This window comes from Cyprinus carpio, chromosome A8 (genome assembly GCF_018340385.1).
Source record: "Cyprinus carpio isolate SPL01 chromosome A8, ASM1834038v1, whole genome shotgun sequence".
Taxonomy (NCBI): domain Eukaryota; kingdom Metazoa; phylum Chordata; class Actinopteri; order Cypriniformes; family Cyprinidae; genus Cyprinus; species Cyprinus carpio.
In genome coordinates this window covers 8,455,806-8,470,944 of record NC_056579.1, presented here as the reverse complement: position 1 = coordinate 8,470,944, position 15,139 = coordinate 8,455,806, and the positions used below count along the sequence as shown (strand labels likewise).

Sequence of the window (15,139 nt, the reverse complement as noted above, 5' to 3'; positions counted from 1 at the left end):
TGTGCATCCATTGATGCAATATGCAACTGAATGCAGTAAGAGCACATTAACCTCTGAAGGAATGCATAGAGTAGTTTATTTGGATATTTAAAAAACAGTGTGATAGGTTCCTTGTTCTGTCAGTCTTCATCACTGCTCCAGGCATCTTCAAAAGCAGGATTGATAGCAGCTTGTGTTCCACCCTGTAAAAATATCCATCAAGAATATTCAGAAACATTAAACTTTTAATCATAATTAAGCTACATGATTCAGTTCAGTGATGTTTAATTATTGTTTCGATAATACAGGGCACATAGTTGCATATATAAGTTTGTGAACTTATACTGTCATGTGGCTGAATAAATTTTAGCTATTATTGCAAAATAATAATAATAATAATAATAAATAGAAAGATAGATAAATAAATAAATAAACCTTTAAAAATTAATGAAAATATAAATATTTTTGTGTGACATTTTGCAAAACTAAAATGGCAAATATATTTTGAATTAATATTTTTAGACCTAAAAAGTTTCCAAATACATCTCAAACCACAATATAATAATATAAAATAATAATAATAATAATAATAATAATAATAATACATTTAAATATTTTAAATATATAAATAAAATTAAAACGATTGTGTATATTGTTGTGTATATTTAATTCTTTTTTTTCCATGTATATTGCTAAAAATAATTATATCACTAAGCCATGTGTGTGTCAGTAATGCAGTAATACAATGTGATTATTTAAATGTGTACCAGATTTTTTTGCCAGAAAATCTGGAAGCGCAGGATGTTAAACACAAAACATAGAGTGACTGATAAACTACAAGCCATCAAGATGTGTCTCCAGCTAACATGCACATCTCACGTATACCATGACTGACAGCAATCACATCTAAACACATGCCATAAAGGGCATAGTTTTTGTCAGCTCATCTGATCTTATCTATTGGCTGAGGGACGAGAGCAAGTTTGCAAAATGTCTTTACGTGATGCACAAATTTGGATTCACTTTCTGCCTCACCTAGTCCAAACCTGCAGATCTGTAAAGATATAAACAGCTGATCGACCACAACACATTGCATTTGTCTTAAAAATGCACCATTAATTCAATCAACATCAGATTTTTTATAAATCCAACTAAGAGCCAATGAAATATGCAATACGTTTTATACTAAAAGAATGTCTCAGACTGTTTTACCCGTTTAGAGTTAGTTTCTTCATCCTCAATGTCAGGCTGTCTCAGTACTGGGACCCAGGCCAGGATGTTACAATCTTTACCTCCACTGTACAGCTCCTAAAAACACAGCCCACAGATTCACAGTCAATAATGAGTCTAAGAGCTAATACTAATACAAATCTCATTAAATAATTACAAGACCTCAGACGCTTTAAATTGTTTAGTTTATCAGTAAAGACTAACCGTTAAGCAAATAATCAGGATCAACATTACCTGATAGTCTGGGTGGAACTCACAGCAGTCTACATTATTATAATGTCCCCTCAACATAGTGATCAGCTCTCCTGAGTGAAGCCCGTACACTGCTACCGAACTGCCACATGGCACAAACACAAACTCTGGACTGCAGCCCCTTGATACGGTAAACTTGAGGCCTTTGCGACTCTCGTTCACAACCTTCCCATAGTTCACCTATTGATGAGAAATAATTTTCTTTTAGCAACAAATGAACAACTTAGCAAATAAAAATGTGCACAGCCATTTTTTAAAGAACATATTTCTTGTTATTAACAAAGACAGAACACGTGAGTGACTTCAAATGATTTTATCTTGTTTTCATGTCTGGCAACATTCTGTCTAAGCTGCTTTTGAAATAAACTCTTTTGATTCACAGAAGATCAGTAACACTCATGAGAGAAGACTTATTCATTTTTATACATCAATCATAAACCTCAAAAAAAAATTACTTACATACTAAATTACAAAACAGATATTAGGTATTAAGAAAGTCTTCAAACAGCCCTAACTGCTACTCACTAATGTGTTTTCCCCTGTGGCACTGTTCCACAGGCGCATGCGATCATCTGTCCCAGTAGTGAGGAGATGAAGTCCGTCAGCTGTAAAGCACAATCCATTCACTCGCCCATTGTGTGCTGTGTTCACTGGAAGAAAAGGAAAATATTATATAAAATATTTTTACATTTTATTTTATATTTTTATACATTTACATACTTTATATATACTTTATATATTATATTTTCTTTTACAAATAATAAATATAATACATAAGAAATATATTTGCATTGCATAATATTCTACAAATCAAATGCACATATATATATATATAATATATATATATATATATATATATATAGAGAGAGAGAGAGAGAGAGAGAAAGAGAGAAAGAGAGAGCGAGAGAGAGCGTATAATGAGGGTGATTACAGACAGGTTTATAAAGCATATAAACATCTCTTTTGTCTGATGCTGCAATATGAGCTGTCATCATCGTTTACACACAGAGGTTATTGCTTTCATTCAGTTCCACCTGCTGCATTTGCTGCTGTGGCAACAGTTTGATATCTCTAAAAAACTTGAACTTGCTGTAAAATTACATATCAATACTTTTACACTATTAAAAGGGATACTCCATCCCAAAATGAAAATTTTGTCATTAATCACTTACCCCCAATTCGTTCCAAACCCATAAAAGCTTTGTTCGTCTTCGGAACACAAATTAAAATATTTTGGATGAAATAAATAACAGTTTCAAGGTCCAGGAAAGTATGAAAAGCATCGTCAGAATAGTCCATCTGCCATCAGTGATTCAACTGTAAAGTTAGGAAGCGACAAGAATACTTTTTGTATACGAAGAAAACAAAAGTAACGACTTTATTCAACAATTCCTCTCCTCTGTGTCTCTCCAAATCTGAGCTGTACGCAGGCAGTGTACACTCTTCTGTATCAGCCATGCCACAAGGATACATTTTTTACGTGCATTTGGCTTTGGTTTGAAAGCAAACAGCACATTGGCGCAACACAGCTGACACAGAAGAGCGTACGCCGCCTGCGTACAGCTCATATTCTCCAAAACGACGCTACGCTGATTTGGAGAAACGCACAGGAGAGGAATTGTTGAATAAAGACGTTATTTTTGTTTTCTTAGTGTACAAAAAGTATTCTCTTCGCTTCATAACATTACGGTTGAATCACTGATGGCAGATGGACTATTCGGATGATGCTTTTCATACTTTCCTGGACCTTGACACTGTTATTTATTTGGCAGTCTACAGGACAGTCACAAGCCTACCAGTTTTCATCCAAAATATCTTAAATTGTGTTCCGAAGACGAACGAAGCTTTTACGGATTTGGAACGACATGGGGGTAAGTGATTAAAGGGTTAGTTCAGCCAAAAATAAAAATTATGTCATTAATGACTCACCCTCATGTCGTTCCAAACCCGTAAGACCTCCGTTCATCTTCGGAACACAGTTTAAGATATTTTAGATTTAGTCCGAGAGCATCGAAAATACATTTTGGTCCAAAAATAACAAAAATTATGACTTTATTCAGCATTGTCTTCTCTTCCGGGTCTGTTGTGAGCACGACTGCTGTGACTGTTGACGTATGAGCACCAAAATGTATTTTCGATGCTTCAACAAATTCTAACGGACCCTCTGATGTCACATGGACTACTTTGATGATGTTTTTATTACCTTTCTGGACGTGGACAGTATCCCGTACATACATTCTCAATGGAGGGACAGAAAGCTCTCGGACTAAATCTAAAATATCTCATACTGTGTTCCAAAGATGAACGGAGGTCTTACGGGTTTGGAATGACATGAGGGTGAGTCATTAATGACATCATTTTCATTTTTGGCTGAACTAACCCTTTAATGACAAAATTTCATTTTGGGGTGGAGTAACCCTTTAAGTAACAATATTCAGCCATGTAAAAAAAGCATTTTACAGAATGGAAGCAGTAAAATTATATTTTAAGTACAGTTACATGAACTAGCTCTCGAATGTTTTTAAAGGGATAGTTCACCCAAAAATGAAAATTATGTCATTAATGATTCACCCTCATGTCGTTCCAAACCCGTGAGACCTCCGTTCATCTTCGGAACACAGTTTAAGATATTTTAGATTTAGTCCCGAGAGCTTTCTGTTCCTCCATTGAAAATGTCATGTATGGTTATACTGTCCACGTCCCAGAAAGGTAATAAAAAACATCTTCAAAGTAGTCCATGTGACATCAGAGGGTCCGTTAGAATTTTTTTGAAGCATCGAAAATACATTTTGGGTCCAAAAAAATATCAAAAACTACGACTTTATTCAGCATTGACTTCTCTCCCGGTCCTGGTGTGAGCGCTGTTCACAACACTGCAGTTTAGTGATATCCGGTTCGCGAACGAATCACTCGATGTAACCCGTATCTTCTTGAACCAGTTCACCAAAATCGAACTGAATAGTTTGAAATGGTTCGCGTCAACAATAAGCATTAATCCACAAATGACTTAAGCTGTTAGCTTTTTTAACATGGCTGACACTCCCCCTCTGAGTTCAAATAAACCAATATCCCGGAGTAATTCATTTACTCAAACAGTACACTGACTGAACTGCAGTGAAGAGAGAACTGAAGATGAACACCGAGCCGAGCCAGATAACGAGACGAAAAAACATTGACTCGTTCTCGAGTCAAGACCGGTTGCATCGGTTTTCGCGATCACCGGTAGTGATGGGAAAGTTCTCTTTTCTTTTCCGCGAACCGGTTCTTTCGGACAGTTTGATTCAATAAACCGGTTGCCGAAAACGGTTCACCAGTTCTTTTGCACTTTTATTACCTTTCTGGACGTGGACAGTATACCGTACATACATTCTCAATGGAGGGACAGAAAGCTCTCGGACTAAATCTAAAATATCTTAAACTGTGTTTCCGAAGATGAACGGAGGTCTTACGGGTTTGGAACGACATGAGGGTGAGTCATTAATGACATCATTTTCATTTTTGGGTGAACTATCCCTTTAAGTACAAATTTAACTGATTACAACAGATTGCAGTTCATATAAAGATTGCAACACATTTATTCTCATGAGGCTTGATGAAACAAGTGTGCTTTCACCTGCTTCAGATGAGGTCTTGGATTTGTCCCCATTGTGCTGGTCCAAAGTAAAAAGACTCCCAGAGGCTCTTCTCACATCCCAGATATGGACCCTACTGTCAGTGCTATCGGGAAATCCATTGCACAAGAGTTAATAGCAATAATACAAGATGAATAAATCCCTTACAGATGATCAGGTCAGATTCAGAACTGGCCTTAAACGAGTTCGATCCCTCTGTTCATGTAAAGCTAAAATGCTAACATTTAAATTAGGCAATCATCGGCAATCTCATTTAGGAATTAGATGCCAAACAAAACAGATGCCAAAATGCCAGAAAGTCTTCCAACAATCGGTTTCTTCCTATAATTTTATGTGCTTGAAAGAGCCTTGGATCTGCAGTGTACTTGTAAAATAGATTTAGCAAAAAATCTTGGAGAAGGCTGTCCCACACAGCTCTTTTTTCTTCATTTTCCAGGCAGAGAGGACAGTTTCAAAAGTCCCAATGGCTAATTATCTCACTCTCATTCACTCACATTACGCAAACAGCAGGTGAGTGATAAATCTATTGAGGAGACTCAATATGCATATAAAACTGCATGTGACTTGAATATAGAAAAAACTAAATTTACCATAATAACCAAAAGGCTTCAAATGACATGCATAAAAAACTGCATCAAATAGAGCAAGATGTGGCTGTTTATTGTTATAGTAGCAAAGGAAATGTGAGCGCATTGACATTTATGCAGGTGTGGAAGTGCTTACCTGGCAGTGGCCAGGATGTGATCGTATCGTGGAGACCATCTGACTGAGAGGATCTCGCCCCTGTGACCTGTCAAGGAAAACTTGTTTTTATGATAACTGACACCTTACTTTAACCAGTTCTCAATGTTTGTATACTACCATTCAAAAGTTCAGGGTCAGTAAGTTGTTTTTAAAGGAAATCTATATATTTATTCAGCAAGGACACATTAAATTAATCAAAATTTTATGTGTAACATTTTTGTAACCGTTCTATAATGTTACAACAGATTTCTATGGCAAATAAATGCTGTTCTTTTAAACTTTCTGGGGATAATTGCTGCTAATGGCCAGGATTCAATAACCCATGTCTGTTCAAAACATTTGAGCCTTTGGCCTTTAAGAGAGAACAATCACCCTTCACCAGGGCTGTCTCCATTCAGAAACAACAGGCATTACTCACCCTGAAGGATGTGGATGCGCGACCCAACTTTGGGGTCTTTGGTACCAACTGCCAACACAGAGTACAATAGAGCTGAGTGAGAAGAACAACACAACAGCACAAAAACAACACAACAGCACAAACACACAGGTAATTTATAAGTTAAAAACCTAGTGTTAAGGGAAAAACGCATGTAATGGCACAATATTTTGTTATTTTATAAGATTCATGTTCCTGGAATAGAAATTATAAGCTTTTTGAAAATGTGGAATAAGATCTTAAAAATGGTTATGAGACATTTTAATGCAAACCATGCCTCAAACATTGAGAGAACATCCAAGATTAATAATTCTTGACATGCATGAGGTTGGAAAAAAAATTGCTGTAAAGGCCTTGATGTCACACTAGACGTCATTTTTCTTGTAGCTGTTTACCATGTAAAGATAAATCAGGGAAGATAAAAAGACTGATCATATGTACAAAAGTATGTATGAGGGCAGATCCCAACTTGTGATAAATATGATATTATAGAAAAGGTTGTATTTGGTTATTCAGCATATAAACAGTCGCATATCACTGCTTACTATACTATGGAAGATTATTAAGAAAAGGTCTCCCTAAAACTTTTTTTCTGAAAAAAATAAATAAATAAAATATTGGATGTGGGGAAATGAATTATTGAAACTTTGGCAGTGAGAGACAAAAAAAGCAAAAAGAAAGAGAGAAAAGAAGACAATGGGACATTAAGGCGTTCATAACCTGTCCTTCTTGATTAGGAGATAAGTGCCTGGATTCCTCTCTTCTCATATCTAAAGCAGGAAATGTTTCGCTGTCTCCCCATTTAATGATAATGATGATAAAGTTCTCTTAATTCTTTCACTTTAACCTAAATTTTCGAACATCCATCTAAAAGACATTTTAGTAATAAACTCTTTTTTTAAGGGAATCTGAAGATGTACAAGCTTCAAATGTGCAACGCTACAGCTCAAAAGGGTTCCAGATTATTAACATCTTAAAAAAAAAAAAAAAAAAAAATAAAAAAAAAAAAGAAAAAAGAGCTCACAAAACCAAAAGAACAACAACACACAAGAAGAATTTTTTTTTTTCACAGAAAACACACCCTACAAGACTGCTCTACCCCTCTCTACAGGAGACATGTGGTGACAGTAGACATTGCCATCAAACTGGAACTCCTCAGCTGGCTGAAATAAATCAAGTAATTAATAATTAATAAATAATCATTCATATTGAAGGAATACAATAAAAATGCTGAATCCTTTATTTGGCAAGGGAAGAAACCTGAACAGAATCCTGTTCTGAGGTTTGTTAGAGAAAGCTGGAAATTGTATCACCAAAACTTCAAACAAACCCCATGGCTGACATCTAAAGCCTCGATCTGGTATAATACTAAATTACAAATAGATAAGAAGCCTTTCTACTGGACACAGTGGACCAATAAAGGGATATGGTTCTTGTATAATCTTTATGAAGGAGAACATATTCTCATATAAAAACATTAAAAAAAAAAATAACAACCTGAATAATGACTTTTGGAACTACCTGCAAATTAGACATTGTCTCCTTGCGACCATTTAAAATGCCCCTGACCCACCAACTGATATACAACACGTCTTTGTTACAATTAGTCATAATAAAGGAGGTTGTTCCGCTTTCTATGCCTTAATTAGAGATGGTAATGCACCCAATTTAAATGGACTTAAAATGGCATGGGAAAGAGATCTGGGGGAAATAATTAAGGATGAAATGTGGAAGCAGGTTGTATCTAAATGGCGTACTTGTGTCCGTGAAATTCAATCTGAACTGATAAAATATAACATTTTTAACAGGTGTTACTGGACTCCAACCAGGATGGCTAGACTTAAATTAAGAGATGATGATCTGTGCTGGCGATGTAATACCGATATTGGTACTATATGGTTCATATGTTGTATGAATGTGATAAGGTTAAAGAACTATAGGAAAAGATTGTACATTTTGTTAATAACATTTTCAGCCTAACATTACACAAAAATCCTGGTCTCTGTATGTTGGGTATTTTACCAGAAGATACACCCGCCAACAACGACAAAAAAGTCAATGGATGTATAAACGAATAATAGACACTGGAAATCCATTATGCCCTCTTCGTTTGATGAATGGCTAGAACTCATGTCCAATATTGCTAGCTATGAACGTGTGATATTTAGAGTCTCAGGACGCCTTGATCTGTATATGAAAATATGGGGTTCTTTTCTTGCATTGATTGAGAAAATGGTATAAAGAGATAAGTATAACATCAAACATGTTTTGTCTCCTTAAGAGTGTAGGTAAAGTCTAGGATATCTCATGTGTCTAAACCCTAAATATGTATATATTTAATACGGTTTTTATTTATGTATTTTATTTTATTTTATTTTTGAGGAGGGGTGGGTCATTTGTTAAATGTTTTTTTTTTCTTTCATATGTCATACTGTTATATCAATGACGTTCATTGTTAAGTGTTATATTAGGTCAGATCTGTTACTGTCAATCATTTAAATCAAGATCGGACTGTTTTATTGTGTTCAAAAAGCAAAATATTAAAACATAATAATAATAATCGTTCATATTCAATTAAACTTCATGTGAAGATAAATATTTTAAGAGGAAAATACACATATATACACCCATGTTAGATGTGCTTAAGGGAGCAAAAGGCATTGAATGTTGCTTGGGCACCATTCCTGTCTGTCAGTTACAATGCAAATACCAGATGAAGGGCCAATAGATAAGGGACATGTGACACCACAGAAGAGCCACTGTTTGAGCAGATTGGTGGTTCCACAATTGCTTACTGCTTTCAGTTGTGGGATGGTTGGCTAAATTGCATTTGTGAAAACACTATGGGGAATTTGTGGACTGGGTAAAAGCAGGTGGTCATGTAAATTTAGATTAAATTAGATTCAACATTATTGTCATTGTGCAAAGTACAAGGACAAAGCCAATGAAATGCAGTTAGCATCTAACCAGAAATGAAAATAGCAATATATATATATATATATTATATATATACACTAAATAAATATATATATATATATATATATACACTAAATAATATTGCAAATATAAAGAGCAGAAAAAATTGAATGAGTAATCTTGCTTACAAGGACAAACACACCTTAAGAGTTTCTGTGTCCCAGACTTTCATGGTTTTGTCGAATGAACTGGATACAAACATACCGGTGTCATGTGGGTACCATTGCACTGTTTCAACACTGAATTTATGCACATGCCGACTGGACCTTCACAGAAAAACTGAGATGTGAAAGATACACATAACATAAGCACACATTAAAATGAGAAAATATCATACTGCCGCCTTCTGGTGATCACTGGATCACTGTGAATCAGAAGGAAGCCATACTGACCTGCCCACTGTGCAGATTGCTTTGCAAGTGTATTGAGGCTTCTTGCTGTTGTTTTCCAAGTCATAGATCACAATTACGCCATCAGATCCACCTGACAACATACTGGAATGCAAAAAGGCCAGACATTTGCTGTAATTATTGTCTCTTTGTTATATGGAGTCATCACTAGAAAATAATTGTGTATTAAATACATAAATATGTAAATGAGAATTCTATGGTCAAAGTACACTTACTATCTTCCATCAATAACCTCAATGTCCAGGGTGTTAATTCCATTGCCATGAATGCGATCAACATCTCTGTTGTGGTTCAACTCCAGACTCAGAACCCTAAAGATAGAGTATGGGAGAGTGGGAGAGTGGGGTTGTGCCACTTTTTCAGTGACTTTTTAGATACATTTGATGTCAGATTAAAAGTATTATTTAAAAACGTTGTATGCTAGTCCAACATTCTCCTCTATACATAATATACATAATTATGCATGCAAATGTAACAAAATGAATGTTAACATCATTACACAATACCAAAATACAAATACCTTCTTGTAGATTCTGCACGTCTCAGACGAACTGGGTCGTCAAGCCCTGATTGCCTGGCATAAAGAAAACTCAACATCGTTGTAGAGACATTCGAAGCTTTTATGATTATTTGTGTATTCTACGTTGTGATTGTGTTGTCAGAGTGAAATAACTAGAACAGATGTCTGTCTACAGTCTTTAACCAAAACTTTCGAGTGGCGATTTTTTAGCCTGTAAAACCGCGTTTTTAAACTAAACAAATTCATTCTGAACAATACAATAAATGTAAATTATATAGTTCAGCTTTTAGACATGATTGTTGTGTACTTTGTAAGAAAGGAGGCAGCCATGTTGTGACGTGTCTACAACGCGAACTCTGATTGGTCAGAGCGAGAGCAAGAACCAATCACATGACAGCATTAATGCTGGGTAATTGTGTAACCTACGAACCTACTCAAAGCAAATGCGTGTGTATGTGCACTAGTAGAGAATATAACAGAGAGTTAACTTATAGTGATGAGCCGTATTACCTCTCTATTGCGAAGAACATTTGGAGTGGTAAAAGAGCATGTCGGCACAGATCATTTAGGAAATAAATATTACTACATACCCGAGCAAAAGTCATGGACGGGTAGGTCATGTTTATTAATATAAGGCAAAATAATAACATTAATGTTTATAAATTGTTATTGGTATTTTGATAATTATCCATATAATGAAAATGTATTATATTAATGATATAATGCTTAAAATAAAACAACTTAGTGGTTCTAACTTTAATATATATATATATATTAGACATTAGCCATTCTAAAGTTCCCAGTCATCCTCCAGTCAACCTGTGTTCTTTTTCCAGTGGTTCTAACTTATTTTTTGTTGTTTAATTTGATGGTTTAAATAAACCTAATGCCTTGTCTTCTTCAGGACGGCTCACCCGGCCTAGACGTCTAGTAGAAGCAACCAATCCAAAAGAGTTTGAGTACACTGAAGGAAGCATTCCTTCTGAATGGGATGGTAATAGAGACTGCATTAATGAACAAATATTATATTTTACGATAATGTGAATCCAACCAAATATTTCAGTTCAGATTGTTTCTGTATAATCTGTCTAAACTAAAATGAACTGTTTGTGTATTTGAAAACTGACCTTAGTAAAGAAGATGTCATAAGCCCATTATTGGATGTTTTATCATATTGTACTTAACTTTAAAATGTAAATGTTTTCATATATATTTTCAAATGATATATTAACTTAGTTCCTTGTTTAACATCCTTATGTCTTGTCTTTTTCCCTTAGCTTGGATCAGAGGCAGGCGGAAGCAGCCACCTACAATAGAGGTATTATTTGTGTCTGATTATATTGAGAGTGACTATCAAGACTCATGTCATTATATAATGTCTAAAAATACAAATGGAACAAAAACATTTAAGACCAGAAATTTTGTACATTTTCTTTCTATTATATCTTAAAATGCAATGACAATTCTATAGCCAGTAATGTTGAAATGCATGTATTATTGGAAATGTTGTGTTAACATGTGTTAATGCCCTCTATAGGAGTTGTTACAAAACGAACGCTACAGGGAGCAGATCAAAATCAGAGCTTCAGAGGCAGAGGAGAGGGATGAAGCCCTGCAGGCCAAAGAGCATGAGGAAGGTTTGGTGGCCCAACCTGTTCAGACTCAGGTCAAAGGTCATGCCTCTGCCACACAGTTTGGACAGACTGAATTCAGTGAGGACCCCGTAAGCACTGCCAACAAATTCCAGCCTGGATCCTGGACACCTCCAGGAAACATAAAATAGGATTATTTGAAACCTCCTTTGCTGTTTTTAAATAAACTTGCAATTTAAATTATTTAGTAGTCCTGCTGATTTTTTAAATGCATCTCAACACATAATAAAATATTATATAAATATTCAGTACTGGTTTTCTGGAAACAGTTGAGAAACACTGCAAGTGATGACTGGTAAGCTCTTTAATAATAAGAAGTTTAAAGGAATAGTTCACCCAAAAATTAAAAAATTGCTGAAAATTGACTCACACACAGGCCATCCAGGATGTAGATAAATTTAACATTACATAATTTGTTCACTAATGGGTCCTTTGCAGTTAATAACGATGGGTGCCATCAGAATGAGAATTCAAACAGCTGATAAAAACATAATACAACATAACAAAAGTCTTGTGAAGTGAAAAGGGGTGCTTTGTAATAAATTCATCAAAATGTTTTTAACTTCAAACCGTTGCTTCTGGCTAAAATGGGGGGAAGTCGTGGCCTAATGATTAGAGGGTTGGACTCGTAACCCAAAGGTTGCAGGTTCGAGTCTTGTACAGGCAGGGATTGTAGGTGGGGGGAGTGAATGTACAGCCCTCTCTCCCACCTTCAATACCACGACTGAGGTGCCCTTGAGCAAGGTACCATACCCCCAACAGCTCCCCGGGCGCCGCAGCAAAAAATGGCTGCCCACTGCTCCGGGGGTGTGTTCACGTTGTGTGTATGTTCACGACTGTGTGTGTGCGCTTTGGATGGGATAAGTGCAGCGCACTAATTCCGAGTATGGGAATACCATACTTGGCCACATCACTTTTAAAATACATGTCCTCTATCCATAATATTGGGAAAGTTGTCTGGCAAAACTGTTCTTAAAAAAAAAAATGTCAGTAGATTTTGATGTGAGAGGACCTTTTCACCTGAGGAAGTTTTAATATGGATTGTGGACTTTAAAGCAAAAACTTTAAAGTTAAAATGATTGATGTAAACTTACAAACATGCTGCTTTTCACTTCACAAAATATTAATTGATGGACTGGAGATTATGGTGATGTTTGAAATCTCATTCTGACGGCACCCATTCACTGCAGAGGATCCACTGGTGAGCAAGTGATGTAATGTTACATTTCTCCAAATCTGTTCCAATTAAGAAACAAACTCATCTACATCATAGATGGCCCGAGGGTGAGTTAAATTTCATTTTTGGGCCAACTATTCTTTTAACAACACTGAAATGGATTATAAAATGAAGTAATGGAAAAAAGACATGCTGCTGATTTTCTGAGAGGTCTGCTTCAGGATTGTTTCAAAATCATATCATCAATTGTACAACATTTTATGAATTCGGTTTAATCAAAATGACATCTCAGATGTACCGAATGCTCGTTTTTGAACAGTCTCACCATATTGAAAACGTAATATAATGTAAAACCAAAAAATTAAATACTATAAAATAATGAAAAATAATGTGGTTAGATTCAAGAATACTGTAGCAATCACAGATATTAGACAGTTTTGAGCCAAAATCCATGTTAAGATTTTTTTTATTATTAATAATAAAAAACATAATTTAGGTGTTTGTGGATTCAACTTGGAAAAAAACGATCAACCCAATAAAAAATGGAATGCAGAGTACTGCACAATGGTGTATAGCACAACAATGCAGTGCATTTTCCACTGTATTGATAATATCCTGGAAAAGTATTGCAGTCCTGCCTTTGAGATCAATCAACTCTCAATTATATGTTCCCTCTAAGGGTTTACTAAGGCCTATTTCAAGCCCAGTCTTGCTCCAGGTCCCATACGCACTGTCCTGGGTTAAGAGAAGAGCCATGTATCAGGACTATTATATTGGCCCCTCTCCATAACAAGCTCAATCCTTCTTGGCTCTCTTGGCTTTGGCGATATTCTCTTGTCGTTTTAGTTTCTTCTTCTGCTCACGATCCTTGGCCTCGATCATCTTGGCAAGTTTCCATGACAACAGAGCACTGGCGATAAACAGAGGAGTCAAAGCCAGGATAACCGTGGTGAGAAAGCCATAGGGGTCTTTGGCTGCCCACTCCACCACATATTCTGCCCATGCTTTGATATCAATCATCGTCCTTGCACTCCGTCTTCGGCAGCAGATCCTAGAAAGAGAGAAGAGTTGTGAAATCGCATCACCAGATGTCGGATGTTAGTGAAAAGTTTTAAGCCATATTCCAATGTTTACATTGTAGCTGCGAGTCAATATTGCCTTTTTATGCCTTTATTGACTGATCATTTTGTTAGCAAGCGACTTTAGCACGCAAATAATTGAGTGTTTTTCTTTGAGTAAAGATTTATTCTTGTTCATTTTGTGCAATAAATTTATATTTACATATTTATATTTAAATATTTTAACTTATTTGTTACAGTTCTCTAACCAAGTTCGACAAGCAGCACTGACAGCTAAAAGCTAGCAACACATCTTTCTAGCAACTGTTCTACACCACCAATAATGAATGAAAATCACACTATAGTAACTTTTCATACATATTATATAGAGCATGTTGTTCAGTGTGATCTGTTGATACAAAAACGACCACCCACCAGATAAACCGTTCAATATTTGCCGAGCAGTTTTGAGTCGGTAACTCTCGCCAGAAACGCCTTACGGCAATTAAAGCGGAAGTGAAACTCTTAACTTGTGTTTGCATTGCAGTGTGGGAATTGTAGTCTTTTCTACTTTCGTCCAACTCAGAACGGAAACGGCATATGACTGAAAAGGAAACAGTGGACCCAAAAATTGTAATTTGTAACTATAAAACTTTTAAATCTATTTAAGTATATGCAATAAGGTATTTTATTTTGATTTCAGCATTGCTGACCATTAAATTTTATCGTTGTTAACTACATTTTTTTTTCTGCAGCATGATATGTTATTAATAAATAAGCCAAAAAATAAAAATAATAAACCAGTGAAGCGGTACCCTTTTTTCGTTTTGTGTTGTATTTTGATTTATTAGCCTTTCCTTTGCACCGTGTTTTACATTTTCTTAGTTTAATGTTTTTATAATTTGACCAGTTGCAGTTTATAAAATGTTTGTAAAATGTATAATATGTCGTGAATTAAGGAAAATAATAGCATTTTTTATGAGAACATCATGTCAACAAATAAGGAAGAAGTTAAAATGCAAAATAATAATAATAATAATAATAATAATAATAATGATAATAATAATACAAAA

General features: G+C 35.4%; 3 protein-coding genes across 3 annotated transcripts; 1 reads left to right on the top strand and 2 right to left on the bottom strand.

Annotated features, from left to right (window-relative positions):
- Window positions 1-59: 59 nt before the first annotated feature.
- Window positions 60-10,503, bottom strand: LOC109105190 (DNA excision repair protein ERCC-8-like). Its single transcript, XM_042761938.1, is given in 12 exon segments — window positions 60-182; window positions 1,192-1,287; window positions 1,444-1,641; window positions 1,987-2,111; window positions 5,075-5,178; window positions 5,817-5,883; window positions 6,256-6,303; window positions 7,355-7,436; window positions 9,392-9,515; window positions 9,642-9,743; window positions 9,875-9,970; window positions 10,180-10,503. Coding segments are annotated over 12 exon segments (1,182 nt in total). The 5' UTR covers window positions 10,257-10,503; the 3' UTR covers window positions 60-119.
- A 74-nt stretch (window positions 10,504-10,577) lies between these two features.
- Window positions 10,578-12,014, top strand: LOC109105191 (NADH dehydrogenase [ubiquinone] 1 alpha subcomplex assembly factor 2-like). The gene is made up of 4 exons (XM_042761937.1): window positions 10,578-10,790; window positions 11,084-11,173; window positions 11,457-11,497; window positions 11,717-12,014. Exons 1-4 carry the CDS (start codon window positions 10,676-10,678, stop codon window positions 11,960-11,962), a joined length of 492 nt encoding a protein of 163 aa, XP_042617871.1. The 5' UTR covers window positions 10,578-10,675; the 3' UTR covers window positions 11,963-12,014.
- A 1,442-nt stretch (window positions 12,015-13,456) lies between these two features.
- On the bottom strand, window positions 13,457-14,656 carry LOC109085394 (small integral membrane protein 15-like). Its single transcript, XM_019099949.2, has 2 exons — window positions 14,502-14,656; window positions 13,457-14,059 (listed from the first exon to the last, which is right to left on the bottom strand). The coding sequence occupies exons 1-2, from the start codon at window positions 14,606-14,608 to the stop codon at window positions 13,804-13,806; spliced, it is 363 nt and encodes a 120-aa protein (XP_018955494.2). The 5' UTR covers window positions 14,609-14,656; the 3' UTR covers window positions 13,457-13,803.
- Between the last annotated feature and the right edge of the window lie 483 nt (window positions 14,657-15,139).